Source organism: Oxyura jamaicensis, chromosome 5 (assembly GCF_011077185.1).
Source record: "Oxyura jamaicensis isolate SHBP4307 breed ruddy duck chromosome 5, BPBGC_Ojam_1.0, whole genome shotgun sequence".
Lineage (NCBI taxonomy): Eukaryota > Metazoa > Chordata > Aves > Anseriformes > Anatidae > Oxyura > Oxyura jamaicensis.
The window spans coordinates 20,222,699-20,246,462 of NC_048897.1; the positions used below are offsets into that span (position 1 = coordinate 20,222,699).

Sequence of the window (23,764 nt, forward strand, 5' to 3'; positions counted from 1 at the left end):
CATTAAAGTGTCAGAGCTGCCTCCTAACACTGTGCTGGCATTATGAAACACTCAGTCTGGGCTTCTGCAGAGCTCCAAAAATGTTGCTGTTACGTGCAGATTTTGCAAAGACTCCCTCTGGCTAGATGCTACCAATACCTCTGCAAGCAAAGCCTCTATCCTAAGAGTTTAGGAATAAAACTGTCACAGGTTTCTATTGCTGCTATTAATCTTTGTCTTCAGGCTCAGTCCCACTCTAAACACAAGATGTTGCTTTAGTGAATCCCTACCCCCAAGGATTTCTATTTCCTATATTTAAGTTTCCTGCATTTTCTATCCAAAGACATTGTTTAGAGCCTTTTTTTTTTTCCAAATAATATCCTGATAACCCTAACATGTCAACACAAAGTAGCACTGGCCTCTGCAAAAACATGCATCTATCCCTCTTAAATAACTACTCCATTCAATACCCATATTCTATGCTTTGTGTACTCACAACACCCAGTACAAGCAGTATAAGGAAAAGCTCTTGTCTACAGAAAACTGCAGTGAACTTAAGCCTCAGAGATTTTTTTCCCTCATTCTGGGAAACAAAGAACCCCCATAATCCTCTCAACATTGTCTGGAAAAAGTAATGCCAAGCTTGCTGCAGGTTAAGCACAAAGTAAGATTTTGTTTCATCGAGCAACAGTGTAAAATAATCAGCTCCAGGATAATAAATCAAGAGCGGACTCTGCATACCAACAGGCTGCTAAATTACTAAGGTAGCATATATACTAAAAATGTTTAGACAATATTTTCACTTAGACTTGGTAGTAAACGTGTCTGTGACAAGGAAAAAGTCAGACAAGGTGTTTAAACAGATGCCAAAGATTTTATACAAGGAATGTCATGGCTGTTTTCTTTGTGCACTAACATGGTAGTAAAGCCTCATGCATAAACAGCATACAGGGCACAGCCTACAAACCAAGAACACATTGCTCACCTGTTAAAAAAATAAAAAGACTTTGAAGCACAGAGTTATGCTGGATGTGCAGAATGTCTTTTAAGAGAGGATTTCTACCTGCTCATGCCCACCCTTGAGCAACTGTCAGATTATGGCAGACTTTGCTTATAAAAACATGAGACAGTCCCCAGCAAACTCGGCCAGAACAGAAGGTATCCTGGAATGTCTTCCAAGTCTACTTCCATGTGCAGGCTGGATGTAGTTGCGAAGGGGCAATCGCTTTGTGGGTTCTTTCAGAAACCAAGTGAGAACTACGTGTTACAAGGAAAAAGTCGTTACGCTTGCTCAGAAGATAAAGTCTTTTATAGTAGTTAATTTAATAATACAGTCCTAAAACAGGTCTTGGGCACTCATCTACACAAGAGCACATTTAATAAGCTGGGGAAAGAAATACCACAGTTCCAGCACATTGCATTAAACTCCAAGAGGAGACAAGTCTCCTGTTGTGGAAGAATTCTTGTCTATGTAAGCCAACAAGGGAGAATTTTAGGCAGTTCAATCCACAATGGTCTCTTCTTACAACTGGAACCACAAGTCCACAGTACAAGGCAGTATTAGTTAGGTTAAGTGGTGGTTCTGATGATGATAAAAAAATAAAAATCAATGAACTCAATGCAGTCCTTAAATAAAAGGATGAAGTCCAGTGAATGCCAGTTGCTAGGAGCAAAGAAGAAAGGTTCCCGTTTTCCAGGTGGATTTGAAAGTTCTTATTATTAGAAAAAAAGATACATCAAATCTGTGCAGTTTCTACGCAACCATGTCTGAGAACACAATGGCTCCATACACTCAGGGATCACTTTAGAAGTGGGAGAAAATAAAAGTCATCACAACTCAAGCAACTCAAACTTATCTCAGAATTGCCTACATAACTTGTTCTCTTGTTCTGCTCTGGACAAAACCTTTAATTGCAACAAGCTGGCAAAGGAAGCTGAAAAAAACCTGAGTACGCGAGAACATTGTCAGGGAGAGCAAGACCCTGTTGTTACCTTTTGATCTGGTATTGAAACTGAAATGGCAAACTCGGAATGCTTTGCCTTGTGCCATGATTTGCTTTACCTTTAAAAACACTACTGGTCTCTCCCAGGGGGGTTATTTCAACTTAATATCTCTTGCACTGCAAGACCACTGTTCATATCACAGTTCAAACAAACTTGCTAAAGAATCTGAGTTTAATCTTCCATGGCCAGAAGTATGGCACCTCCAGGTGCAGGGCTGCCTGAATTACCAGGTATAATTCATATAAGCAACACTGGAGAGGTGTGTGGTTTCCTGGCAGCAGAGTCCAAACCTTCCTCACAGGACATCATGATCAGCGAGACATTCCAAAAGAATCAGAAGGCCATAAGTCTGATCCAACATAGCAAAGAACAACACTATCCATCATTTGAACTAGGAATACTCAGTGCTTCACTAGCCACCTGCATTCTTAATATACTGAATTATACATAGATATATATATATAGATATATATATATACTTAAATTGGAATAAAATACACTGGATTTTGGTTCACTCATTTACAAGGGAGTTCCCTCCCTTCTCCAGTTAATTTGAAATTAAAACCTAAAGGCTGAACTTAAGCTCATTCCCAGCGTTCCAAGATGGATTTAACACGAGAGGAGGCCAGAAACTGGAAACATGCACTCTGGCTGCAACAGGTTAAGACGTGAAAGGGAGACCAGATATTTTCATTTGTAACCCTGAGAACATAAGGAATTGCAAAGATTTGGAGAAGAGCCTGGGGTTAAAGGTCACCAGGCTTTTTATTGCAGTTAAAGCAAACTCGGACTGGGTGATCCCATCCACGAGAAGGAACCGCTCTGCGGTCATGTGAGCACTCGTCACAGAATCCCTGGCCACAGGCCCGACAGTGGTGTTTGGAGAGCTTGATGCTGAATTCCTTCCGGCAGTTGTGGCAGTGCAGGATTTCATGGTCTGGTACCCAGTATGCAGGTCGGGCAGCATCTTTTACCAGACCTATGGGGGAAGTGATGGGGCAGGGGGAGAAAGATGGAGAAGAAAATTTGTGAAAATGAGCATGTCAAGAACGTCTACATTCCTTCACTGCCAAAGGTGGAAGGCCTCACACACAATGCAAGCCATAACACTGCCATTAAGGAGAAGACAACCTTCTGACAATACTTCAGTGTAACAGACTGACAGAACAGATGAAATGGGTAATGGCTTTCTCCCACATTCTGCCTCTCTACGAAGAGATAGATTGTTTTTCCTTAAATTGTAGCATCTTCCCTGACTCATACTCTTTCAGAAGGTGAGACAGTTGCTCTTCCCTATCTTCAGTTTAAACTGTGGCCAAGAAAACAGTCACCTAGCCAAACATTCAGAAACACATATACTGCCTAAACTGAGGAAGAGATTTATTCTTCCTTTCATTGAGGCAGGCAACAAACAGCCTACAGAGGTGACAGTGGGACACACTTTAAGCAAAGCAGCAAAACAATGATCTGAGCAATGAGGAGTTCAGCTCCAACAACAGAAGATTCAGGTGCAAAGCGTTTGCTGACATACCTGAACTGCTACACAGCACATGAAAGAGCAGCAACTTTTCCCTGTACTAAGCTCACCATTAAAGATAACATTACTGATCATTTCTCCATCGTAACCAGCTTGGACAGCTTCAGATTCTCAGCCTTCCCTTGCAGAAGTAGGAAGTGCCAGCAGTCTCCATGAACACACTCAAATGCACTCAGCATCTCTGGGAGAAAACCATGCCTGACAAAATGCTTTCTAATCGGCCAGTCCTCAGGGAGCTTCAACTGGTAGGTCACTGAGGTGATGCATCAGGGCAGCGTGAACTACTTGCAGTTTGGTGCACACAAGTTTGAGGAACAGGTGGAAAATAAGGAGTGCAAAAATAGCATGCTGAAAATCAAGAGGAAACATCAGCTGAAGGGGCTCTAGAACTCTCAAGTGACATCATAGTGGAGTTAACAGTGTGTCATACAACCTCTTGAAGTTCATTCAGAAGTTCTGCCCTGTGAAATCAAAAACACCTCTAGACAAATCCATCAAGAGAGAGCACAGCTCACCTAAGGGAATGTCCATGGCTGTCACCACTGCTCCAAGAGTGTTCTGTACAGCTTCACCCACCTTCCTGGCAATAAGCGTTCCCCCTTCTTCATCTGAAGGCAGCTCAGCCACATCTGCATGACATGAGAGTTAAGGACTCAACACCTATTATTTTCAGTACAATTTCTGCCAAATTTATTCTTTTGCATTAGCAAAAACCCAAAAGCAGCAAACTCAAAAGACAGATCAGGACCTCTCCTCAGCCTTTATCTCCCACATCCCCAATCTTCAATTGAAGGGTTTTCACTTCATTTCAGAAATAAAGGACAAAACAAAGGTTGCTGAAACAGCAGCATCCCTGCTCTAATGCCAGCTCCACACCAGCAACAGGTGTTGAGAAAATAAAGTAGAGATCCAATTAGAAAATAATCCTATCAGGGAGTCAGATATCTGTTAGCTCATTGCCATCTTCCTGCCAAAAAATATCGAGCTCTTGAGTTTCACTAGTAAAAACCTCTGAACCAAAGCCCAACTTGAACATTGCTGTCTACACCCAGTAGGAATGGTTGCGATCCAGGAGCCAAGGACAAAGACTTCAGACTACTACCCAGAGATAATTCTGCCACAGTCAACTCAAAATTACCTAACTGGATGCCCCTGTTTTCATAGCAGTTGTCACACACGCGCACTGGTGCTGGTCCCCAGCCTCGCTCAGGCACAGGACGGGTCTTGGAAGAACAGCCATCACAGAAGCCCTCTCCACAGGCCCGGCAATGATGTTTAGTGTCATTATCTTTAAAAGGCGTGTTGCACTTATTACAACTCTGATCAGGACAATGTAGAAAGAAAAACTGTTAGCTCAATCTTCCTTAATGGTCTCATAGCAGAAAAATAGAGCAGAATTCCAGGCTGGCATCACTCAGACTGAGATTGTGAAAACTATAGTTACACCTGAGACTAGGGTGATACCACCCCCATACGACCCCAAGGAAGTGACTCAGCTAGGTGTGTATATAACTAAACACAGACGCGGGGGTTAAGCCAGTAGACTGTTGTGATCCCTTCAGTCCCAATCACCAATAATTACAGCCACATCATGCAGGACTGAATGGTGGGTATTTGGTCTTGGTTTAAGCTTTCAGAAGGCTGCTTTCCCTGAAAAAGTATCTGTTTCCAGCAACACATATGGAATTCTTTTCTAGTTCAATTGTTCACTCCAGATTTTTGCATCTGGTATGAAACCAGAGTTAAATCTCTGTATTCATAAAAATACTACTATCAGCCATAGAAACCAGACTTAAGATGTAGATTATTTGTTTCTAAGAGCAAGTTCATGCAAGCCAGGATTTTCAGTGGTGATACTGCTGGGAGAAGAGGTAACGAACTAGGGAGGGAACAGTCTGTTCAGCAGGGCTGGGCAGAGTCTCTGTTCATTCTTACTCTAAGAATGGGAAAAGCTGAAAACCATTCAGTTTTGTCAAAATTGTAGGAGAAGGGCTTGCTGCAATAAAACAAGAAGCATTAGAATCTGAAAAATCCTGTATTACTTGAGGAAAGATTTTTAGCTATGCAAAGCTTTTCTCTGCAGTATGGAAGTACAGTAGCTGCTATTTACCAGGATCTGGGAGTTGGGTCTCCAATAAGCTGGGGCAATCTGGTCCGTCAACCAGGAGGTCACAGCTTTTGTGGGTCCCAGGCTAAGTTCAGATACTGATTGCGCCATGAAATTCATGCCATCCAACAAACGCTGGGCTGCATTGTTGTTGTCTTTCAGAAATCCATCAGTCTGAAATAAAACGGGCATTCATTTGAGAATAAAACCAGGAAAACCTGATTTTTCAAAAGCAGATTGCTCTGCAACCCCACTGCTCTTTGTTAAACTTGTTAAACTGTTACATTTCATCAGCCCTACTTTGAAACACAGGGGTAGCTTTCAGTGCTTTAATATTCACACAAAGATTTCATGAAATGGCTGAATTGCCAGTTTAAGAAAGCCAAAAGATGACCAAAAGCCCTTGCAAAAGTTCTTTTAAACAGCAGACAGGGGACCTGCTCGAATCAAAGTCAACCCATTTTCTCCATCAATGTCTAGAATAATTGACACACTTGTGTGGATGCACACATATGCAAGGACTATCCAGCAACCAGACTTACCCCTGGCCAGACATGCTCAATTTCTGTCCTCACCACAGTGTTCACAGGATCTTGGTTGCCAAACCAGTACTGTCGGCTACGGTACACCACCCCACAGTTGGGGCACTCAATCACATATCTGCAAGAGAGGATTAAAGGAAGACGGGTTGCCTCAGCAAGATGCTGGAATTCCAGAGAACTAGGTAGAGAAGCATCAGAAGAGAAAGATCGTATCTGCAGTACTCACCCTGACCAAGCATATTTGGCAAGGCCCAGCCAAGGGGAGTCAGTGGAAGCAGAGGTTTTTGGCACCACACTGACCTCCATCCCTCGTTCATAACAGGCCTATAACACAGTAACACAAAGGATCAATTAAAAACATTCTTGGGAATCTCAGGCTCCAGGTCTTGCAGCTGTTTGGTGACAAAAAGCATGCAACTGGTACACTATGGTCTCCACAGCAAAGAAGCCACTCATCAGAACCAAATAAAGAAACCACTACCAATAAATACATCTGGTAAATATTTCTACCATACTGAATACCATGACTGTGGCTGAAAATGTTCCTATCTCCTGCACACACCCCGTAGAAAAATCAGCTAATATCAAGCAATAGGCATAGGCAAGTACAAAGAGTAACTGCATCCAGTATGTAGAAAGTTAACATCAGCCAAGTTCAGAGCAGCTGAGCTCACAATTTATCTAGCAAGTGACACACAGCACGTAGTGGAAAGGATATCTCCAGTCAAAAAATATAAGTTCCACAGGGATTAATTTTTCTTGCAAAGGCTAGAGCACCTCTCCTATTTGAAAAAAAAAGGAAACAAAACAGGCACATGCCTGCCATGTTCCTCATTCATTGGGCCATCCTTTCCTTCTTCGTTCTTCAGAACTTGTCCTTGTGTCTCTCTACTCACCTTGCAAGTATAGACTCTGTTATCATACTGGTGAGAATATCTGCATCGACTTTTGGATTCATGAGGGACTCCTTCCTTCGCATGATTCATGCTCTTCTTACAGCCACACCTAATTATGCAAAAGCAAGCCATGAGCTGGTACTGTTATATATGGGACAGATGTCACTAAGAGTTCATTTATATTACTATCTTGCCTTTGTGTAGGCGTTCTAACCCCAACAACTGTACATAAAGCAGTGATGTCACCTATTACTGAAAGGCAGGCTCTTTGGAAAGAGTCGTAGCAGCTGTTTCGTAGCACAAAGCAGCACTGCACAACAACTCAGTGTAGGAAGTGATCGCTGTAGCCAATTTAACTCTCACAGAAAATTGTAAGTAGCTTGGAAAGCTACTTACAAGCTTGGAAATTTGCCAGAACAGTGCAGCCTTTCCAAGAAGCTGGTAGGAATTTTCTAACAAACATGAAAGAGTGTGAACATAGCACTACAATGTATTTGGGAGAGAATGTTTGCAGAAGCATAATCAGCCATAACATCCTGCTGCTAGAGTACTTTACAGACTCAGATCACTTGCAGGCTCAATCTCTGTGCTCTTCCCACAGAGCTGCAAACCAAGCTCTAATCAAACCTGGGGGTCCTCTCGGAACTAGACACAGGGCACAGTCCAGGCCCATAATATGTGCTTTAGTATTGTTTATGTAATAAAAACAGCAGGTAGGCATCATCATAACAGACTTCAGGAGATTTCCTTAGACAGTGCCGCCTTCTAGCTGTCTGCAATTCTCAGCCAAGTTATTCATGAACCATCCAGGGAAAGGATATGGGCAGAACAGATTTGCAGCAGTACACAAAAATAGAGTAGGCAAAGGCCACATATCTAGCTGGGACATGACAATAACAGCCATCCAATTTCACATAGGAGTCTAATTTCAAGAAAATTCTGCCTGGAAATACTACCTGATGATAGATGTCAGGTGTCAAGACATCACAAAAACTTTGTTTTACTGCTGTAGACCAGAGCAGCACTAACTTCTAGAAGGATGAGGGTACATTTCTCATCCACTTACCCACAACTGAGGCACACAGAGGAACATGTGAAATATTCATCTGGAAAGAAAGAGCTGTGAGCCATCTGGTCATCAGGGATCTCCCCACTAAACCGGTCACTTAGAGCCTGTGAAACAGAAAAGAATGAATGAACTGAGAGCACCACAGACATTTTATCACAGCTTTTCCAAGCACAAGCATGGGTTCCTCTTCTGGAACCAGAAGCAGAAAGAGGGCACACAGCTAACAAATGCTGTCTTTCAAACCTGGAAAGCAAGACAGACCATCTTGCACTTGTGCAGAAATGACCTGAATGCTTGTAAGATACTTACTTCTCTCCTCTCCTCCTGCCCCTGCCTCGAATTTTACAACAGAAATGGGTGGTTGAATCTCTTTAGGCAACCTGTGCTCAGTCACCCTCACAGTGAAAAGGTGACGTTTCCTGATGTTCAGATGAAACCGTGTGTTTCAGTTTGTGTCCATTGCCTCCTTAGCTAAAAGGGAGTATTCTGGAAACCTCTAGAAGGAGAGTTGAAGAGCCATTTCACACAGTACACAAGGACACATTCTTTGCCCCTCATTCAGGAAGTGCTGCCGAGTGTTCCTCTGGCTGTGTGAACAATTGTTCTTCTCTACACTGGTGAAACTGCAAGCCTGAGACAAAGGGGTTTGTTCCCTTTCCTGGGAACATCTGTTCTTCGATTGATTCAGTCCTTAACCCTGGCACACTTAACTTTTTCAGTTCTTTTGGGTGTTATGGTAAAAACAAGTAGATTGGTAACCACTGAAACAAAGCACTATTTTTTTTGATGGAGATCTTTGAAAGCATGAGGTCTATCTGAAACTCTTCCTGCAGCTGAACTAACAATAATTACTACCTTTCTGTCTACATTTCCCTTTTCCCTTCCAGGATAGGCAGGGGGAGGAAACATCTCTGCTGTCTGACAGGGACTGACAGTGCGTATGCACACACATACAAATATCTCTTGCCACAGCTTCTCTCAGCTAAGACATCTATGAACAAATCTGATTTCACAGAGCTTCAAGGAAATTATCTTTAAGATACCTTTCAAGATTGACTGACAGTGGCCAATGGATTCAGAAGTCACATGGGATAGAAAAAGATGTCTAGCAAGCCTTAAGTCCCCAGCAAGAGAAGCTAAAATGTTAGTTTGTGTTCAGTAGTGATCTGAGCACAGCAACCACCCTACTGGACGTGAGCTGACGTAGAGTGGTAGCTGCATCTGAAACTTCCTTGCTTGATTATTGTGGTAACTGTGTGGAAACTAAACCTGAATTAACCACTCCAGCTGTTTCTCCCATGCTGTCTGTCTGTTCCCAGTGCAAGGAACTGCATACACACTACCTTGACACTTTCTTCTGGGCTTAAGTTACCACAAATACAGAGCAGCTGGAGTCCTCTGTTCCAGTGGCTGTGACCAACATCAGAAAAGGCTGCTAGCACTGCCACCTGCAAATATGCCCCTGCTTCCTGCTCCCATGGTGAGGCAGATGTTTTTCCAGGCCAATGAAAACATGCTGCTAATCAGGTAGTGGTAAGCAATGCGTAGAAACTCAGAGAATGGATTGCAATTTAAGACCTGAAAATCCCTCTGACATTCTGGCGAGGTGAACCTTTAAAAAAAAAATCACCAGCTGCTCTCTCCACCAATTCCTTTTCATCAGCCTTCTGATCTGATGCTGCACCTCTGACATGATACATCATTTGGCTTGATCCCATCTGGTTCCCTAGCTACCAACACATCTCTTTCCTCCTTTTCACCTCATAGCCCTTTGGCTACACTATGCTCAATGCCAGATTTGCCAACCATTAACTCCCTCCAAGTCTTTTGCATTCCCTCTGCTTGCACTGAGGGGCCTCCTGTTTGTAAATCACAGTCATCAAGTGCTCACCACTCACAGCATTTTCTTTTCTTCCCCAGTCAGTTTCTTCCCAACTCACTTTTGTTTGTTTGTTCTGTTTTGCTCTTCAACTTTTATTGACCTTGCAATATCTGTTAAGTTTGTGGTCTTTTTGTCTACTTTTTTTAAAGTAAAAATTATCCAGCCTACCTAGTTGTTACACAAAATCATTGTCTTTGCCAAAACTTGCTTTATTTCCATATATCTGCAGTTCTGTGTCACTGGTTCACTTGCTCCAGCTTTATTAGCCAGAATTGATAGTTGCTAGTAACAGTGATACAAACACAGATTGTACTGAACTGATCTCCAAACCAGAGGACTTACCTTTAGTGCTTTGTAGATAACCCCAGGCTGTCTAGGTGACCGAGTTGTATTGTTCTCCAGCTGCTGCTCCACAGCTCGCCTAAGTCCAGAGAAATCTGTTGGAGGATTGTATGTCCTTGTTCCCTTGTAGTGGATTGAGCTGAAAGCCTCAGGAAAACAGCTTAGCTTCCGAAAGCGATCCTGAATGAGCTTCTCAGGAACCTCTGAAGGATGATCTGTAAGAGTATCAGGAAGTATATAAACAACTGATGGTTTAAAATAATATTTGAATTGCACACTGCTTTCATATGCAACTCTGTGCTAGTTTTCTTAATTCTTCCAATACATCCAAAATGCAGCTATCATTACATTTCACAAGCAAGGAAAGAAAAACTTTTTCCAAGAGCAGTCTGTTTTTTACTTTTTGTTATGCAGCTTTAGGTCCTAATACCAAGTTTTGTAGAGACTGGACTGCAAATCCACAGGTAAAGCTGGAAACATCTAGGTTTGGAAATATAAAAACAATTTATAACATAAGGCAACTCCACGTCAACACACTAGCTAGCTCCTCTCACCAGACCAGAACTTGGCATAGTTAGTCCTAGCACCTGGTAAGTGGAGGACACAAACCTTACATGGGTTGCTTACTCTGCATGCCAGCTCTGTAGCAAGGAAGACCGAGTCTGTTAACCCCTTGTACAAAGTGAAGCACTTTAACTGGCCACATACATTTCAGAATTTCATGTGCATTTCAGAATAACACAGGCCTCTCCTTCCCTGCCCTAAAACTACACAAATACACTCATCTCACAATTACCTCCCAAGATGGGTGATTGCAACTTGATGCAAATCCACATGTTAAAAGGTTTCTTTCCTATTCATACCATGATCAGAAGGGATCATAAAACAAAATTTTTACTACCCTGACTTTGCACGCAGGTGCCAGTACCATTGCATGTCACAATCTGACTTGCTGAAATAGCAAATTCCAACAGCTATAGGAAATTCTCCATTGCGAATCAGCAAATTGCCATGGAAGAAAAGGAACTGCCATGGAAGGTAAATTAAAAGTAATTAAGAAGGCACTCTAATAAACAGCATAAAGAATGTCAAGTTCTACTAGCTCAAGATCTCACCCATTAGAAAGTCAGAAATGAAAATATGGACCAGCAGGGTGCTACTGTGGTATTACACAGAGGGCAGGACTGAGCCTTACTCATTGCAGTCCATTCTTTAGAGCTTTTGCTCTTCAAAGACTCAGACAGAACGAAGGAAGATTTCACCATGCCTTTTGAAGCATGGAAAAAACAGGGCTGGGAAAGAAATTTACATCCTGTATAATGAAAAACAAAATTTGCCTTGACTTCCATAGGACAGTGCATTTCACTCAGACGTGCAAATAAACCACAGAATTTAAATACACATAATCCAGCATGGCAAGAGCCAAGTTAAAAGCACTGGCAAAGAACACTGAAAGTGATGGGAATAATACTGTTCCAGGCCTTCTGCTTTGTCTGCATCAAACATGGTGCAGAGAAAAGCAGCGTCAGCCCTGTGCCACCACAGTCTCAGTCCCAACCTCACACCAGCCTCAGAACAATCTTGGGCCGCAGAATTTAGAAGAGTAGGTTGAGGGTACTGTGAGTATTGATGTTCATCAGTTTCGCTATTCTTGCTCTTCCTAGTTTCTACATATATTCTGTTTCTGGTTTTTGTTTGTTTTGCTTTGCTTCTCCCCTCCTCCCCCCTCTCTTTTTTGCATCAGGACTCTCTATACCCCTGCCAAAATCCCAGGGTGTCTCAGTTTTCACCTTCCTCTGCCGTATTGCCCATACTCATCATCCTGTACAGTGACCCTCCCTAAGGCTGGCACAACTCCCATGGTGACCAGTCAGTGCCCCCACTCAGCTGGCTAAGAGGATCATTCCAGCTGATCTAGAGTAGTCAGACCACCATCAGGGAATGCTCTGCTCCTTCCACAGCTTGGCTCACAGGCTGGAACAAGCGAGAGCAAAACTCAAACCACATCTTTTACACAACAGCAAAGGACACTAAATATTCGGTGCAGCCTGAACCTGTAGACAGCAGTTACACATCAGTGAGCAGTTACACATCAGTGAGCAGTTTTTAATGCCTACTTACCAGAGCCCAGTAGCTTGGTGTACACAGTCTCATGGAAGATGATGACACCTGGACCCAAAGTTGACAGAGGAACATCTAGGCCGCATCGGGCTGTAGTAGCTTTTAGTTCCTTAGTGAAATGTTTTAAATAAGCCTCCGAGGCATCACCAAGGAATTTGAAGAGATCATTGTGGAGCCTGTCAGCACGAGTACGGTAGATGACAAGGTCAGAGATGGCCAGGACTTTCAGCAGCAGCCGTGTTCTCTGGCTGAGGTTCACAGTGGCCCCCAGGAGGCCCTCTGTGTCGATCACCACCACTTTGCGGACAGGGTCATACGCTGCCCAGACTCCGACTGTGCAGGACTCTTGTGCTGGAGATGTCTTGAAGACCTCCCGGCCATAGAAGAAAGTGTGGTTAAGGGTGTGAGACTTGCCATCCCCCGTGTTCCCAAAGATGGACACCACCTTCAGATGCTGGTCAGGACTGCAGTCCAGTTTCTTGATAAATTCTTCCTCATTCCTTACCTTGAGGAAAAAGAAAAAAAAATGATATTATAACTATGCAATTTGAATAGACAACTCAGAACACAGCTGGTTTCAGGATTCATAAGATTAATGAGAGCAATAACTTCCTGTTCAGATTTTGTCTTAAGTTTTTGAAACACCAAGAAGTCCAAAGCAAAATGTTAGAAAGCAGCTTTGTAACACTTACACGTCAATGGGATACAGGCTGTTCCATCACGTAGCTGTTTTGGAAGCAATATCTCACTGTGATTATCTGTCCAATGAAGTCTCTCCTATAATATTACCCAATTCCCTGAGGCAATCCCTTTTAGAGAAGAGAGCAAAACCTTTCTCCTATGTCTGCCAAAACAGCTGCTTGCAGCGTGGCAGACACTCTCAGTAGCATTGGTCTCCCTGTCAAGTCTCTGAACTCAAGTGCAAAACAGGTGAGTGCTTTTGTCACCTTTACTTGCATCATGCACAGAGTCTGAGCACTTGTTAGCTTGGAGAAAGGCTCCTCTCTCCAGCAACGGTGCATCCATCCCACAGCAAGGGGCAGCCAGACACAGCCTGTCCTGGCTCACTTCATTGGACAGAGAAGGAAATGCAAGTTGCCAAGTTATGTGCCGAAGTCAGGCAACTGAAGAAGGTCAAACTGTCTTTTACAGAAGCGCCACAACAACCTCAATGATTCATTTCATAATTTACTGTATCATGCTTTCATTTAAAGAACAAAAAGACATGCTGCACACAACAACAAAAACTCCTCCTCCCCCCAAAAAACAACACACAGCCAAAAGACAGTAGACAGCCTTCAGCAGATCACCTTTCTTTGGCTTCACATAGATTAAGTGACAAGCATTGTGCTATTTAGGATAGAGAATAGGGCATTTTCTGTTCAGATCCGGGAGCAACAGGGAACAGATACCAAGCAATGCAACAGGGTAGGGCTCTGTACGAGGGCCTATCTTGCTTTCCTTGCAGAATACAGTCTTGGCTATCTAAGGTTTCATGCTTCTGGTTACAGTTGCTTATCACTTGGTTTTCTGTCTCCCAACAAGTTTTTACCCCAGACGTTATGTGACAGAGAAAAACAGGACAGGCACTTTTTGAGAATAATTAAATCCACTCCCTCCACCATGATCCCCTCCTCGCAGAATCCCTGCAGCCAAAAGGAAGGGGTCTTCCTTCCCCTCTCACCTGCCTCTCTGGCTAAAGACAGCTTGGCTATTCGCCCTCTGCTCCCCAGTGAGCACCACTGGCAGGTCTCAGGATACAAGATCCAGAGAAGGCCATGAGGTAGCAAATGATTTCTTCGAACAAGTTTATTCTTAGATCAGTAAATTAGTTTAAGACTCATCCAGTCTCACTTGCCCTGGTCAAATCTATCAGCAACATCCAGACTTGGAAGGAAAATAAATAGCCAGCACACCAGGCTGTGGTTGGGAACCGTGCTCAGAAAGAAAAGCTTGGGGACTGTGGGGCTGCAGCACCTACTCGCTGGTTCAAAGCACTCAAGGCAGCCTCACAGTGCAGAGAAAAACAGGAAATAGAGAAATCAGAATGTTTTCAACAGAATCTTTTGTGGGATAACATCAAGACACACTCAAGATCTATGTGCACAAGAAAGGGTCCACCTTTCTGGTAGCTGTGCTTATGTTTGTTGTGAGGAAGGTGATTTAGATGACAGACTCAGTTTCAGTTGATGCCTCTGGAGATGAAAGCAAGATCTTGGTTCACGGGATAGCTCCTAAAAGCAGCCACTGATTATGTAATGATGTTGTACATATGGAAACAAAAAGGAATATGATTTTTTTTCTCCAGATTTTTTTCTCTTTATTCTACTGCCTCCCAAACTTCTTACTGTAAGGGTAGCAACAGATTGTTTGCCAAAGTGCCAAACAATCTTATCACTCTGGTTATGCACTCTCTTGACAGTACAAGGAAGTACCAAACAGTTGCTCAAGTGTAGGCAGGGCAGATAATGACTAAGGTTGTTTAAGCAGCACTGGTTGATATTCTGGTATCAGTTTGGGAGAGCATCTGTAAGGGGCTGCATCAGTACTGGCAGAAGATACAAAGGACAATAGGGAACACAGGGATAAGGGTAGCTCTGCAACACAATACCATCAGTAAGGAACAGGAGTCAGCTCATACAAATTCCACTGAAATTGTCCCAGGCTGAGCTTCTCAGCTTGATAAACCTTCCTTTTGTTGAGGATGCTGGTATCTCATGAGGTGGTCCTTGCTCTTGTGCATTTGTCTTCTTTAACTGCTGCTGAGCATGGGGATGACACACTCAAAGAACCATCCACAACAACCTCTCTATCAGTAACCAAATTTACTTCCCCCAAGCAAGTTTATTTAAGACATTTAAAGATAGGCTGGGTGTAATAAGTGTGCTGAAGCACTAAACCACTTGGAGCTCATGTCCTGCTTCTTTGCCCCCCCATCTCTAAAGCAGTTTGTTTGGTACCACCTTCTGCTGTGTGCGCAAAGGATTCACCTTTCACCATGTACTCTCTCATGCTGCTCAAGAGCTCCACATCTCTGACATGAACAGCAAAGGGTAAATATGAAACCTTTTTTAAATCATGTAGCAATGACAATTATGAAAGCTTTGTACATCTTCCCTAAGAGGCTTATCTCTCCAGCTCCTCTGCTATTTCCCTATTTTGTCATTTCTAGTATCAGAGACTTATTTACACTTGTGTTATGGATCTTAGAAAGAGACTTCCTTCTAGAAATAATAGTTTTTGCTCCACCACTGGTTAGAATCCTGGTCAGCCTCATTTTCCAGTTTTAGCTACGTTTGTTAGCAATTGTCATGCACTCCTCCATACAGTCCAGTCATTCCATGTGAGTTGAGCAGAACTGAGGTGGAGGCTTTCAGCAGGAAGAACTAAAAGCTTTACAGCTAGAGTCCTCTCTAAAGAGGACACAAAGACTCATACCACACTGCTGTGGAATGCACGTAGATGTCCAGCATCCTCATCACTCATACTCTGAAATGTTTCATACCTAACATAAGAAGTTCCCTAGATCCAAGTCATAATAAAAGTAGAATTGTTTAAGAAAAGTCTGCAAACAAGAACTGATAAAAATGACATTCCTGCCTATGAATTTCTTGGAAACAATGTTATTCAAACAATAACATATTAAAAGCTTAGAAACAAAACCCATAAAATAGAAAGAAGTTTCCAATGAGCTGTACTCATACAACTTTAACTTTGCCTCCAGCCAAAACAAACACATTAAGTGAATCAGACATTTTTTAACCACAGTTTTCTTCTTTTAAAACCATCCATGAAGCCTTGAAGGCTGGCTAGCATGGAAGTGGTGCACAAAGCTAGAGCTGTGCCATGATGACACAACAGCTGAAAACAAAACCCCAGAGTGCTTGGCATAGTATTCCTCAGAGTGCTTTCATTTGTTAGTCTTACACCGTCATTGTGAGTTATGTTGGTATAATTTGAAATCTTACTCTTCACTTAACCTAATTTTAACAGTGTTTTAATAACAAAAATACATTTTCTGTAATCAAGAAATAAAGATATCATTATATTAATCATTAAATGTATGAGCCACTAGACTTGTCTGACAAGCAGAACACCACACTATCTGATGTTTTCTATCACAATGTACACAGCCACTGTACACAGACATAACTCCAAGGGAATGCAAAGGAGCACAGCTGGCTTATTCCAGAAACTCAGGTGTAATAGCCTGCTAAAAAAAGCTGCTGGCAACAACCAACTTTTGCTCCAGGAGAAACCTTTGCTGATATTCCCAAGTGCTTCTTTCTGCCAAGTGGGAAAAAGGACTGGGTGGTTCCCTGTGGGGAAGAAAAACTCCTATGAAACCCATCACATCAGTAGAGGCACAAGAAGTGCCTTAGACTATCTGGATTCAAACCCTGTTTCCAGTAAGATCCTAGACTAATTCAGGCTGGAAGACGTCCCTGCAGCAAAGGGTAGAGGCTGCCCACGTCTATCATTTATAAAACTCTTTCTTGAAAGAGACAAAGAGATAAGAGTTAAATCCTGTTTATCAACCCTAGCTAGGGGAAGAGACCCTATTTCAAAGGCTATAAGACAGAATACACTGGGAGGGGTGGAACACAATGTAAGTGGATGGGAGGTAATCTACTTTGAGCCCTCCCTAACCCAAGAGACAATACTGACTGCAATATTTTTTATTAGCAAATAACCCACCCTTGTAGATGACAAACAAGCTCAATGAATTTGCTGAAAGCTGAAGACTAGACACACCTCCCTAACCTCTTTGCTAGCTGAAATGTTACATTTTCCTCTCTTCCTTTTGCAAGATCTCAAAACTAACAGAGACTTCAAGATAAATGCAAGTATACTTGTCCTGCTACTTTACTCTAAGGACAGAAAACCAGCTCACTGAATTGTAGGAGAGGGAACTGCAATATTGGTAACAGAGTAGGATGAGAAGAATACTCAAAACTAGCAAAGTAGTAAGAAAAATAGTTCTGGAGTATAAGACAGCAAAGTACTTTGGCAAGAAAACCTCTCTGAAGCACAAAAAGGAGGAAAACTCATCAATAATACAGCAACAGGAATCAGGCACAGAAATTACAAATTCTGATCCAACAGACCACACTGACCTAAAAAAAACCTTGGATGTTTCAATATTTCTTCTTCCTCCTTTATAACCATGGTAAATGTATCAGCTGTGACACTTCAGGCTACAGGGTATGGACTAAAATCCCAAGAAACTCACAGGAGGCAGTAAAAAAGCACAGAACAAAAACATTCTCTCAACAGCAAGTCAAGCAAGAGTGTCATAGAAACTAGTAGTATTTGTTAGACAAATGCCTTTTTTTTTTTTTTTTTAACTACAGAGGCAAGCAGTGAAATCTAAGAGATTGTGATCTTCTCTTAGAAGACATACATTAGCTAGCATCAACCCATAGAAATATTTAATTAGAAAAAGCATTCCTAGTGACTCTCCCTTCTCTCATCCCTAGACTTTGACCATGCTCAGGTCAGCAGGCAATAAAGAAAAAAAAAACACAGCACTTTCATCAGGCTTACAGCAGAAGCGGCAAAAGCAAAGCAGCTACCACCCCTGAAGAATCATCACTGTACGCATATAACTTTTAAAAAGAGGTGACAAAGGATGACGTGTGGTCTGTTACATTGTTAGAGGCTGCTTATTGCCTCAAGTGGCCTGCGTTTAAATAAAGGCACTGGGTCAGTCTCAGTCATAACTGACTGTGGAGCAGTATATTCATAGGTCCTGCTCAGTATTGGCTGAGGGGAAGAGCTTAATAATCCTTTAGATATCTAACCCTGCTATCAGGAATAAAAAGAACTCAAGGAATGGGGCTGGATTTAGGAAATTGAGATGTCTATTGGCAAAATAAAAAAAGCCCTGCTAACTAAAGAAAGACAGATCATAGTGGGTATCGCAGTGGAGACAACTAAATGTATACTTCTCTCTCCCAAATAACATTATACTGCTTGGGACATTGAATTTTGTACAGTGACTAGCTACAGAGGGGGAAAAAAAAAAAAAAAAAACTATTTTCTTCCTGTCCCCCTGGTAAGACAGACTACAAAGTCAGTTTATTTTTACTTTTCTTTGAAACCCGGAGAATGGATAATTTATTGTGACAGAGAAAGTTTCTGGTCAAAAATCAGTGAATTTGAAGACAGCCTTGTAACTATCAAGCATTTTCCCCATCTGCTGGGGTAAATGAAAGACTTCTTCCACTTGCATAGATTCTATGTGCTAATTCCTCAATTAGAGCTTTGGACAAAGTGTTATCATGGAAGCCATTGATGCCATTAAAGCGGAGTTCTGATCCTGTGGTAACCCTCAACATCTGGTCCCCGAGATAACAATATCAAATTGTGATGCCTTGTTAAGCATTTCTCCCCTACCTCAGAAGTAATAGTAAATAGAATTCACCATACAACTGATAGATAACTCTCCACTCCACTGCAAAGGTGGTGTAACAACCAAGCAAAAATGTCTGCTGTTTCCCAAACTGAATAAACATTAAGTACATGAAAATGCAAAGACAGATACAGACCAGTGGAAAAATTCGAGAGAGAGTATTAGGACTCGAACCAACTATCCCAGCCCCAGTCATGCTTTCATTGGTGTATTTTGTTGTGTTTTTCTTAACAGATCCTAGAGTAAAGGAGAGTTTTAATGAGACCAATGAGCTACTCTCTAAGTTCCTACGAGAAGTGCCTTGCACATGCAAGGGGCAGCGCTAGTGATAGTACAATGTAGCTTCTTTGGAAATCCAGCAGGTTTGAGGTAGGAAAGGAAAGCTGACACCTTCTCAGAACAAGATCAGGAGATTCAGCTGGGGGATTTACATACATAAGAAAAGACGACACCATTTTGGCCTACCACAGCAGAGAAGAGACGTGGAAGACTAATGATAGCAGTGACAAGACCAGAGAAATTGGCTGAGGAAATAATCCCTGCAACATCATTCTGATGAGAGAGAAGCAAGTAAGACCAAATAGATCACAATCAATTAACAAACAAATGCTGCTGTTATCAAGAACAATTTGAAGTTTCAGCTTCAGATAAGTGATAGACAAGGCAAAAGTTGAATATTGTGCAAAGAAAAAAAGTAAAACTGTAACATAGCACAAGAAAAGGGACCTAGAATGGGGTCTAAACTGCAGCTGATGCCAGCTTGTAAAACACCAGCAAGATTTTTTATTTTTTTTCAGTCCTGGAAGAAGTGAAAAAAAAATGTGGAGTAGGTCAAGATGACTGGGGATAAGTCACAAGATGTCACACTATGTGGTGTGTGAGACAGCAGCAGTTGGACCTCTCTGAGGAACAACCTCTCTCTCTGCTTCTTCCACAGCATTGCAGTGAGCTTGGATCTAACCTTTAGCAGCATTTTTTAATATGAGATAACCTCTTTTTGATATGCTCTGATATAGTGCTGTGATGATGAACATGACAGAGAAGCCTGCATTTCACAGAGATGAACTTAAGCTACTGTCAGTTCTCTACAAACAACTGCTGTACAAGTGGTGGCTTAAAATGGGACCTTTCCCAACTCCAAGCAAATCTGAAACAAGCCTAAGAAGTCCTCAGCTTTTTGAGCTTATGGTTGGTTACGTCTGCAAAGGGCAAAAAGCTCCAAGCTAGCTCTGAGCAGGCCAGCACATCTGTGCAACATGGCACAAGGACAATTATGAAGATTTCAGAATTATCATAGCTGTAACAGTGCAGTGCTGAGCCCAAGCTAAGAATCTCCACCTCTCAGCTAAACTAATTTGCTGAGGCACAGCTCCTTATAGACAAAGCTACACTGCTTCTGGATTTGAAGCTAGCTGCTGTTGCTTACACACTATAAACATCTTTGAGCTTCAGAACTACCAGCTCCTGAAGCCAACAGGAATGATGAGATGGCACACAACCGCTTGAGCTGAACAACTCCAAGTTTTCCAGGGTAATAACAAAAATATTTGTCCCATATTCCCATCTCATTGTACTACTTCCTAGTCAGATGTCAGTAAGCTTGTAGACATCAGCAAGTATCTTGGTCCATCCCATTTGTTCAGGAGCATAACCTGTTCTGCCTAATTTTGAAGGACTAGCATTGAACATTGGTAGGGCTGAATGTGCCACCAAGAGCAAACTAGCAGTTTTCTCTCTGATTTCCTAACCAAGATTACAATCTTCAAGTTCCAAAGGTCAGAAAACAGACGCCTAAGGATAGCTGCACACTATAACTCTGATCAAGCCTTCTCCTGGCTGCTCAAGCTTAAAAAGCCTCACAACCTCAAACCCTGAATCTTCACATTTCAGGTTATTACTGCTTTGTTATCTTTTTGGACAATGAGTGGGTTTAAATAAGGAACTAAAGATTTCTTTCTAAGTAATCATTTCTAAGGAATCATTTTGCTAATGATGAGCACAAAAGACTTAAGGTCTTTCTTATAGCTGCATTGTCTGTTCGGTATTATCAAGAGCAAAAGATGCTACAGAACATGTCTTGAGAGCTCATAATCTGACAACGCTCTCTAAATAAAGGTTCTTGTGCTCACTAGCAGAAATATCACCATAATAGCAAGAACTCTAAGTTTCAGCTGCCAGAACATACTGTAATTGAAAACTCTCAAACTGCTCTGAGACTGGCTGTCAGGCAAGTAGTCAGCTATGAGGAAGAAAAAAAATCACTTGGGATGGAAGAACTCTTGACTCAAGATCTCAGTAAGAGGCAAGATCACTTTCAGACAGCATTTCCAACTGTGTTCAGATTGAGTTATTATGACCTGATAAAGGACCACTGCAGTCCCAATAAGGAATCTGGCTTTATTGCCCATGATATTTAAATAGTAATGCACTTGCTTGCAAGAGGCAGCCAAAAGTCTGCCCCAATAAGGCTTACAGATTCTGGAGTATAAAAATAACTTAGAACTGTACAAACACACAGGCACAGCTTATGAGTAGTCTTCTAGGACAGCCATGTTCTGAAATACTTCAGAGCTTGCTCTAGCAGCCAGGTGAAGATTACCGAAGAGCCTGCATCTGACAGCAATAGTTGCATCTGCCATGCATTACATGGCAACACGTGTGCTAAGGGGAAGCATACAAATTTAGGACTGCTACCACACCTGAGACTGTGATGATAGTTCACAGTCACCATCATTTCTCCTCTTTTGTCTCTGTACACCTCTTTTTACCACTGGCAGCATGAATATGTTAAATTAGGGCAACCAGATACTGAGCCATCAGGTGACTACACATTTTCTTCCAGTATCTCCTGAGTAAGCTTTAACATGAAAGCTGCAAACTGGAAGCCCAAAGATTAAAACAAGTTTTTAGTCGGATAACTAATTGTTTTGTGACTTTCACATGTCGCTGCTTTTACATACACATAATATTTTTACATTTGTAAAGTGCTTATGCTTACCAAATATAAAGGCCAACAGAAAAGTTAAATAAATATACCTAATGAATGCTAGACTCTAAAATCAAGTCTCCTGAGAGGCTGTTCCTAGTTAACGAGTATTTCTATCATTACCTATACCAAATTATTGCCAATCTCCCCCTCTTTTAGTAAAAGGCTAACATGGAACAATATCTGTGACTAGCAACACTGCTTACCCATGGTGTCTGTAGGACCTGGATGGCATACAGTCATGACTCGTCGCAAAACCCTTATTTCTACTTTATCCTGTTCCTAAAAATCATGTGGATTTACTTGTGGTGAAGGAAGGCAGCAGGAAGCTTCCATTTTCCCATTAGTACTGCTTGGTACAGTGCCCACTCCTGGTCATACGGTAGGAGATTGGCAGCCAGCACTCCCATTTGCAGGATACCTACTGCAATCCTCTCAGTTCAGTTTTGTTCAGGAATGATCAGCATCCTGTATACTGAGCTCTTATCTTGGTTGTGCGTGTCTCAGTACAGTCAATTCTTTCACCAGCTTCAGTTACCAAGCCTCTGAGAGTAGGCTCTTGCCACACAAAAGGTCTTAGTGAACTTGCCTGTTGAGGAACTGGTGAGCAAGGCCAGTCCTAGGCACTGTGGTTTTTTGGCCCAAGATACTCATTTAGCACCAGGAGCCCCTATTCTCAATTTGTTGCTGTCAGTTACGCTTCAAGTATCAGTCATGCATCCCGGTAATAATGTTAAACTAAGGCAGAAACTAAAGATCTCACTTGTCAAACAGGCCACAGCAGTTCTTACCTGAATCTCCTCAGTCTCATCCACCAAGAGGAAACTAACAACCTTCTCTGTCATCTTCCTTCTCTTGGTCTCCTCATCCATCCCCTCCTCCTCTTCCTGCTCTTGGGCTTTGCCAGCATGGTACACAGTGACGGGGTGCTTCCTCCTGTTCCCCCCAGCATGTGTTCTCTTCTGACACTCCACACAGAGGTTGATTTTACACACCTGGCACCTCACCGCCGCTATCTGTCTCGACCCCGTCATGCTGGCGTGCATTATATTCCCATTGGCACCTTTGCAGGAGTCACAGTAAGGGACATGGCCAGGTTTTATACGGGTCCGTTCGTGGTTCCGTAACCTTTCTGGCTGATGCAGCTCTTCTTCACAGCGCTGGCACTGTAGGCTCCTACACTCGTCACACTCAAAGATTGCTTCATCTGTCCCACTGCAAACATAGCTTTCCTGGCACAAGAGTGTCGTGTTCTGCCCTTTCTCTGCAGTTTGTGTGTGGGCGCTCATCTTCAGATTTCTTTAAAGCACTGTTTTTCCCTCCTGCTTGTGCTTTACTAACAATACGTGTAAAAGGCGGTTGCAAATTTAGTATTTTTCACAGGAGAAAGAAACACAACAGGAGTTCTGTCTGTACTTAATTTTAAATAATTAATAGATGTCTCTAAAGTTTACACACTGAGTTGCCTTCCTGACAGAGCCTTGTTAGCCGCAGGTGAAGTTTTCTTTGTGTCACATAAGCTTAAGCAATGTGGCTGGTTTCGCTTATTGTTATACCCCAACGCCGGCATCCATTCCTTCTCTGTTCAGCTGTGTGATGTGCTTTCACTGATGAGAAAAAAACAGCCGGGTGTACTTCAGCAGATTAGGGCACGTATTTTCCTAAAGCAGGGAACAGACGGAGACAGTCGGTAACCCAGCAGGCAAAGAGGCATCACAAACATACGAGTGCCTATAGGTGTACACACACACACACACACACACAGGATTGTGTCAATACTAGAAAATTCTCCGCTTCCACTCCGCGGCTAAGCTCCTCCTTCGGCGCTCGGGGTGTTTACTTGCAAGGAATTTCCGAGGGGCTCCGCCGGGCAAGCCGGACCGG

General features: G+C 42.4%; 1 protein-coding gene across 1 annotated transcript; it reads right to left on the minus strand.

Moving 5' to 3' along the window:
* Positions 1-762: 762 nt before the first annotated feature.
* On the minus strand, positions 763-23,541 carry ZFYVE1 (zinc finger FYVE-type containing 1). The gene is made up of 11 exons (XM_035327589.1): positions 22,672-23,541; positions 12,480-12,984; positions 10,359-10,573; positions 8,132-8,238; positions 7,066-7,174; positions 6,396-6,493; positions 6,170-6,287; positions 5,631-5,801; positions 4,659-4,839; positions 4,036-4,149; positions 763-2,962 (listed from the first exon to the last, which is right to left on the minus strand). The coding sequence occupies exons 1-11, from the start codon at positions 23,167-23,169 to the stop codon at positions 2,730-2,732; spliced, it is 2,349 nt and encodes a 782-aa protein (XP_035183480.1). The 5' UTR covers positions 23,170-23,541; the 3' UTR covers positions 763-2,729.
* Positions 23,542-23,764: the final 223 nt, after the last annotated feature.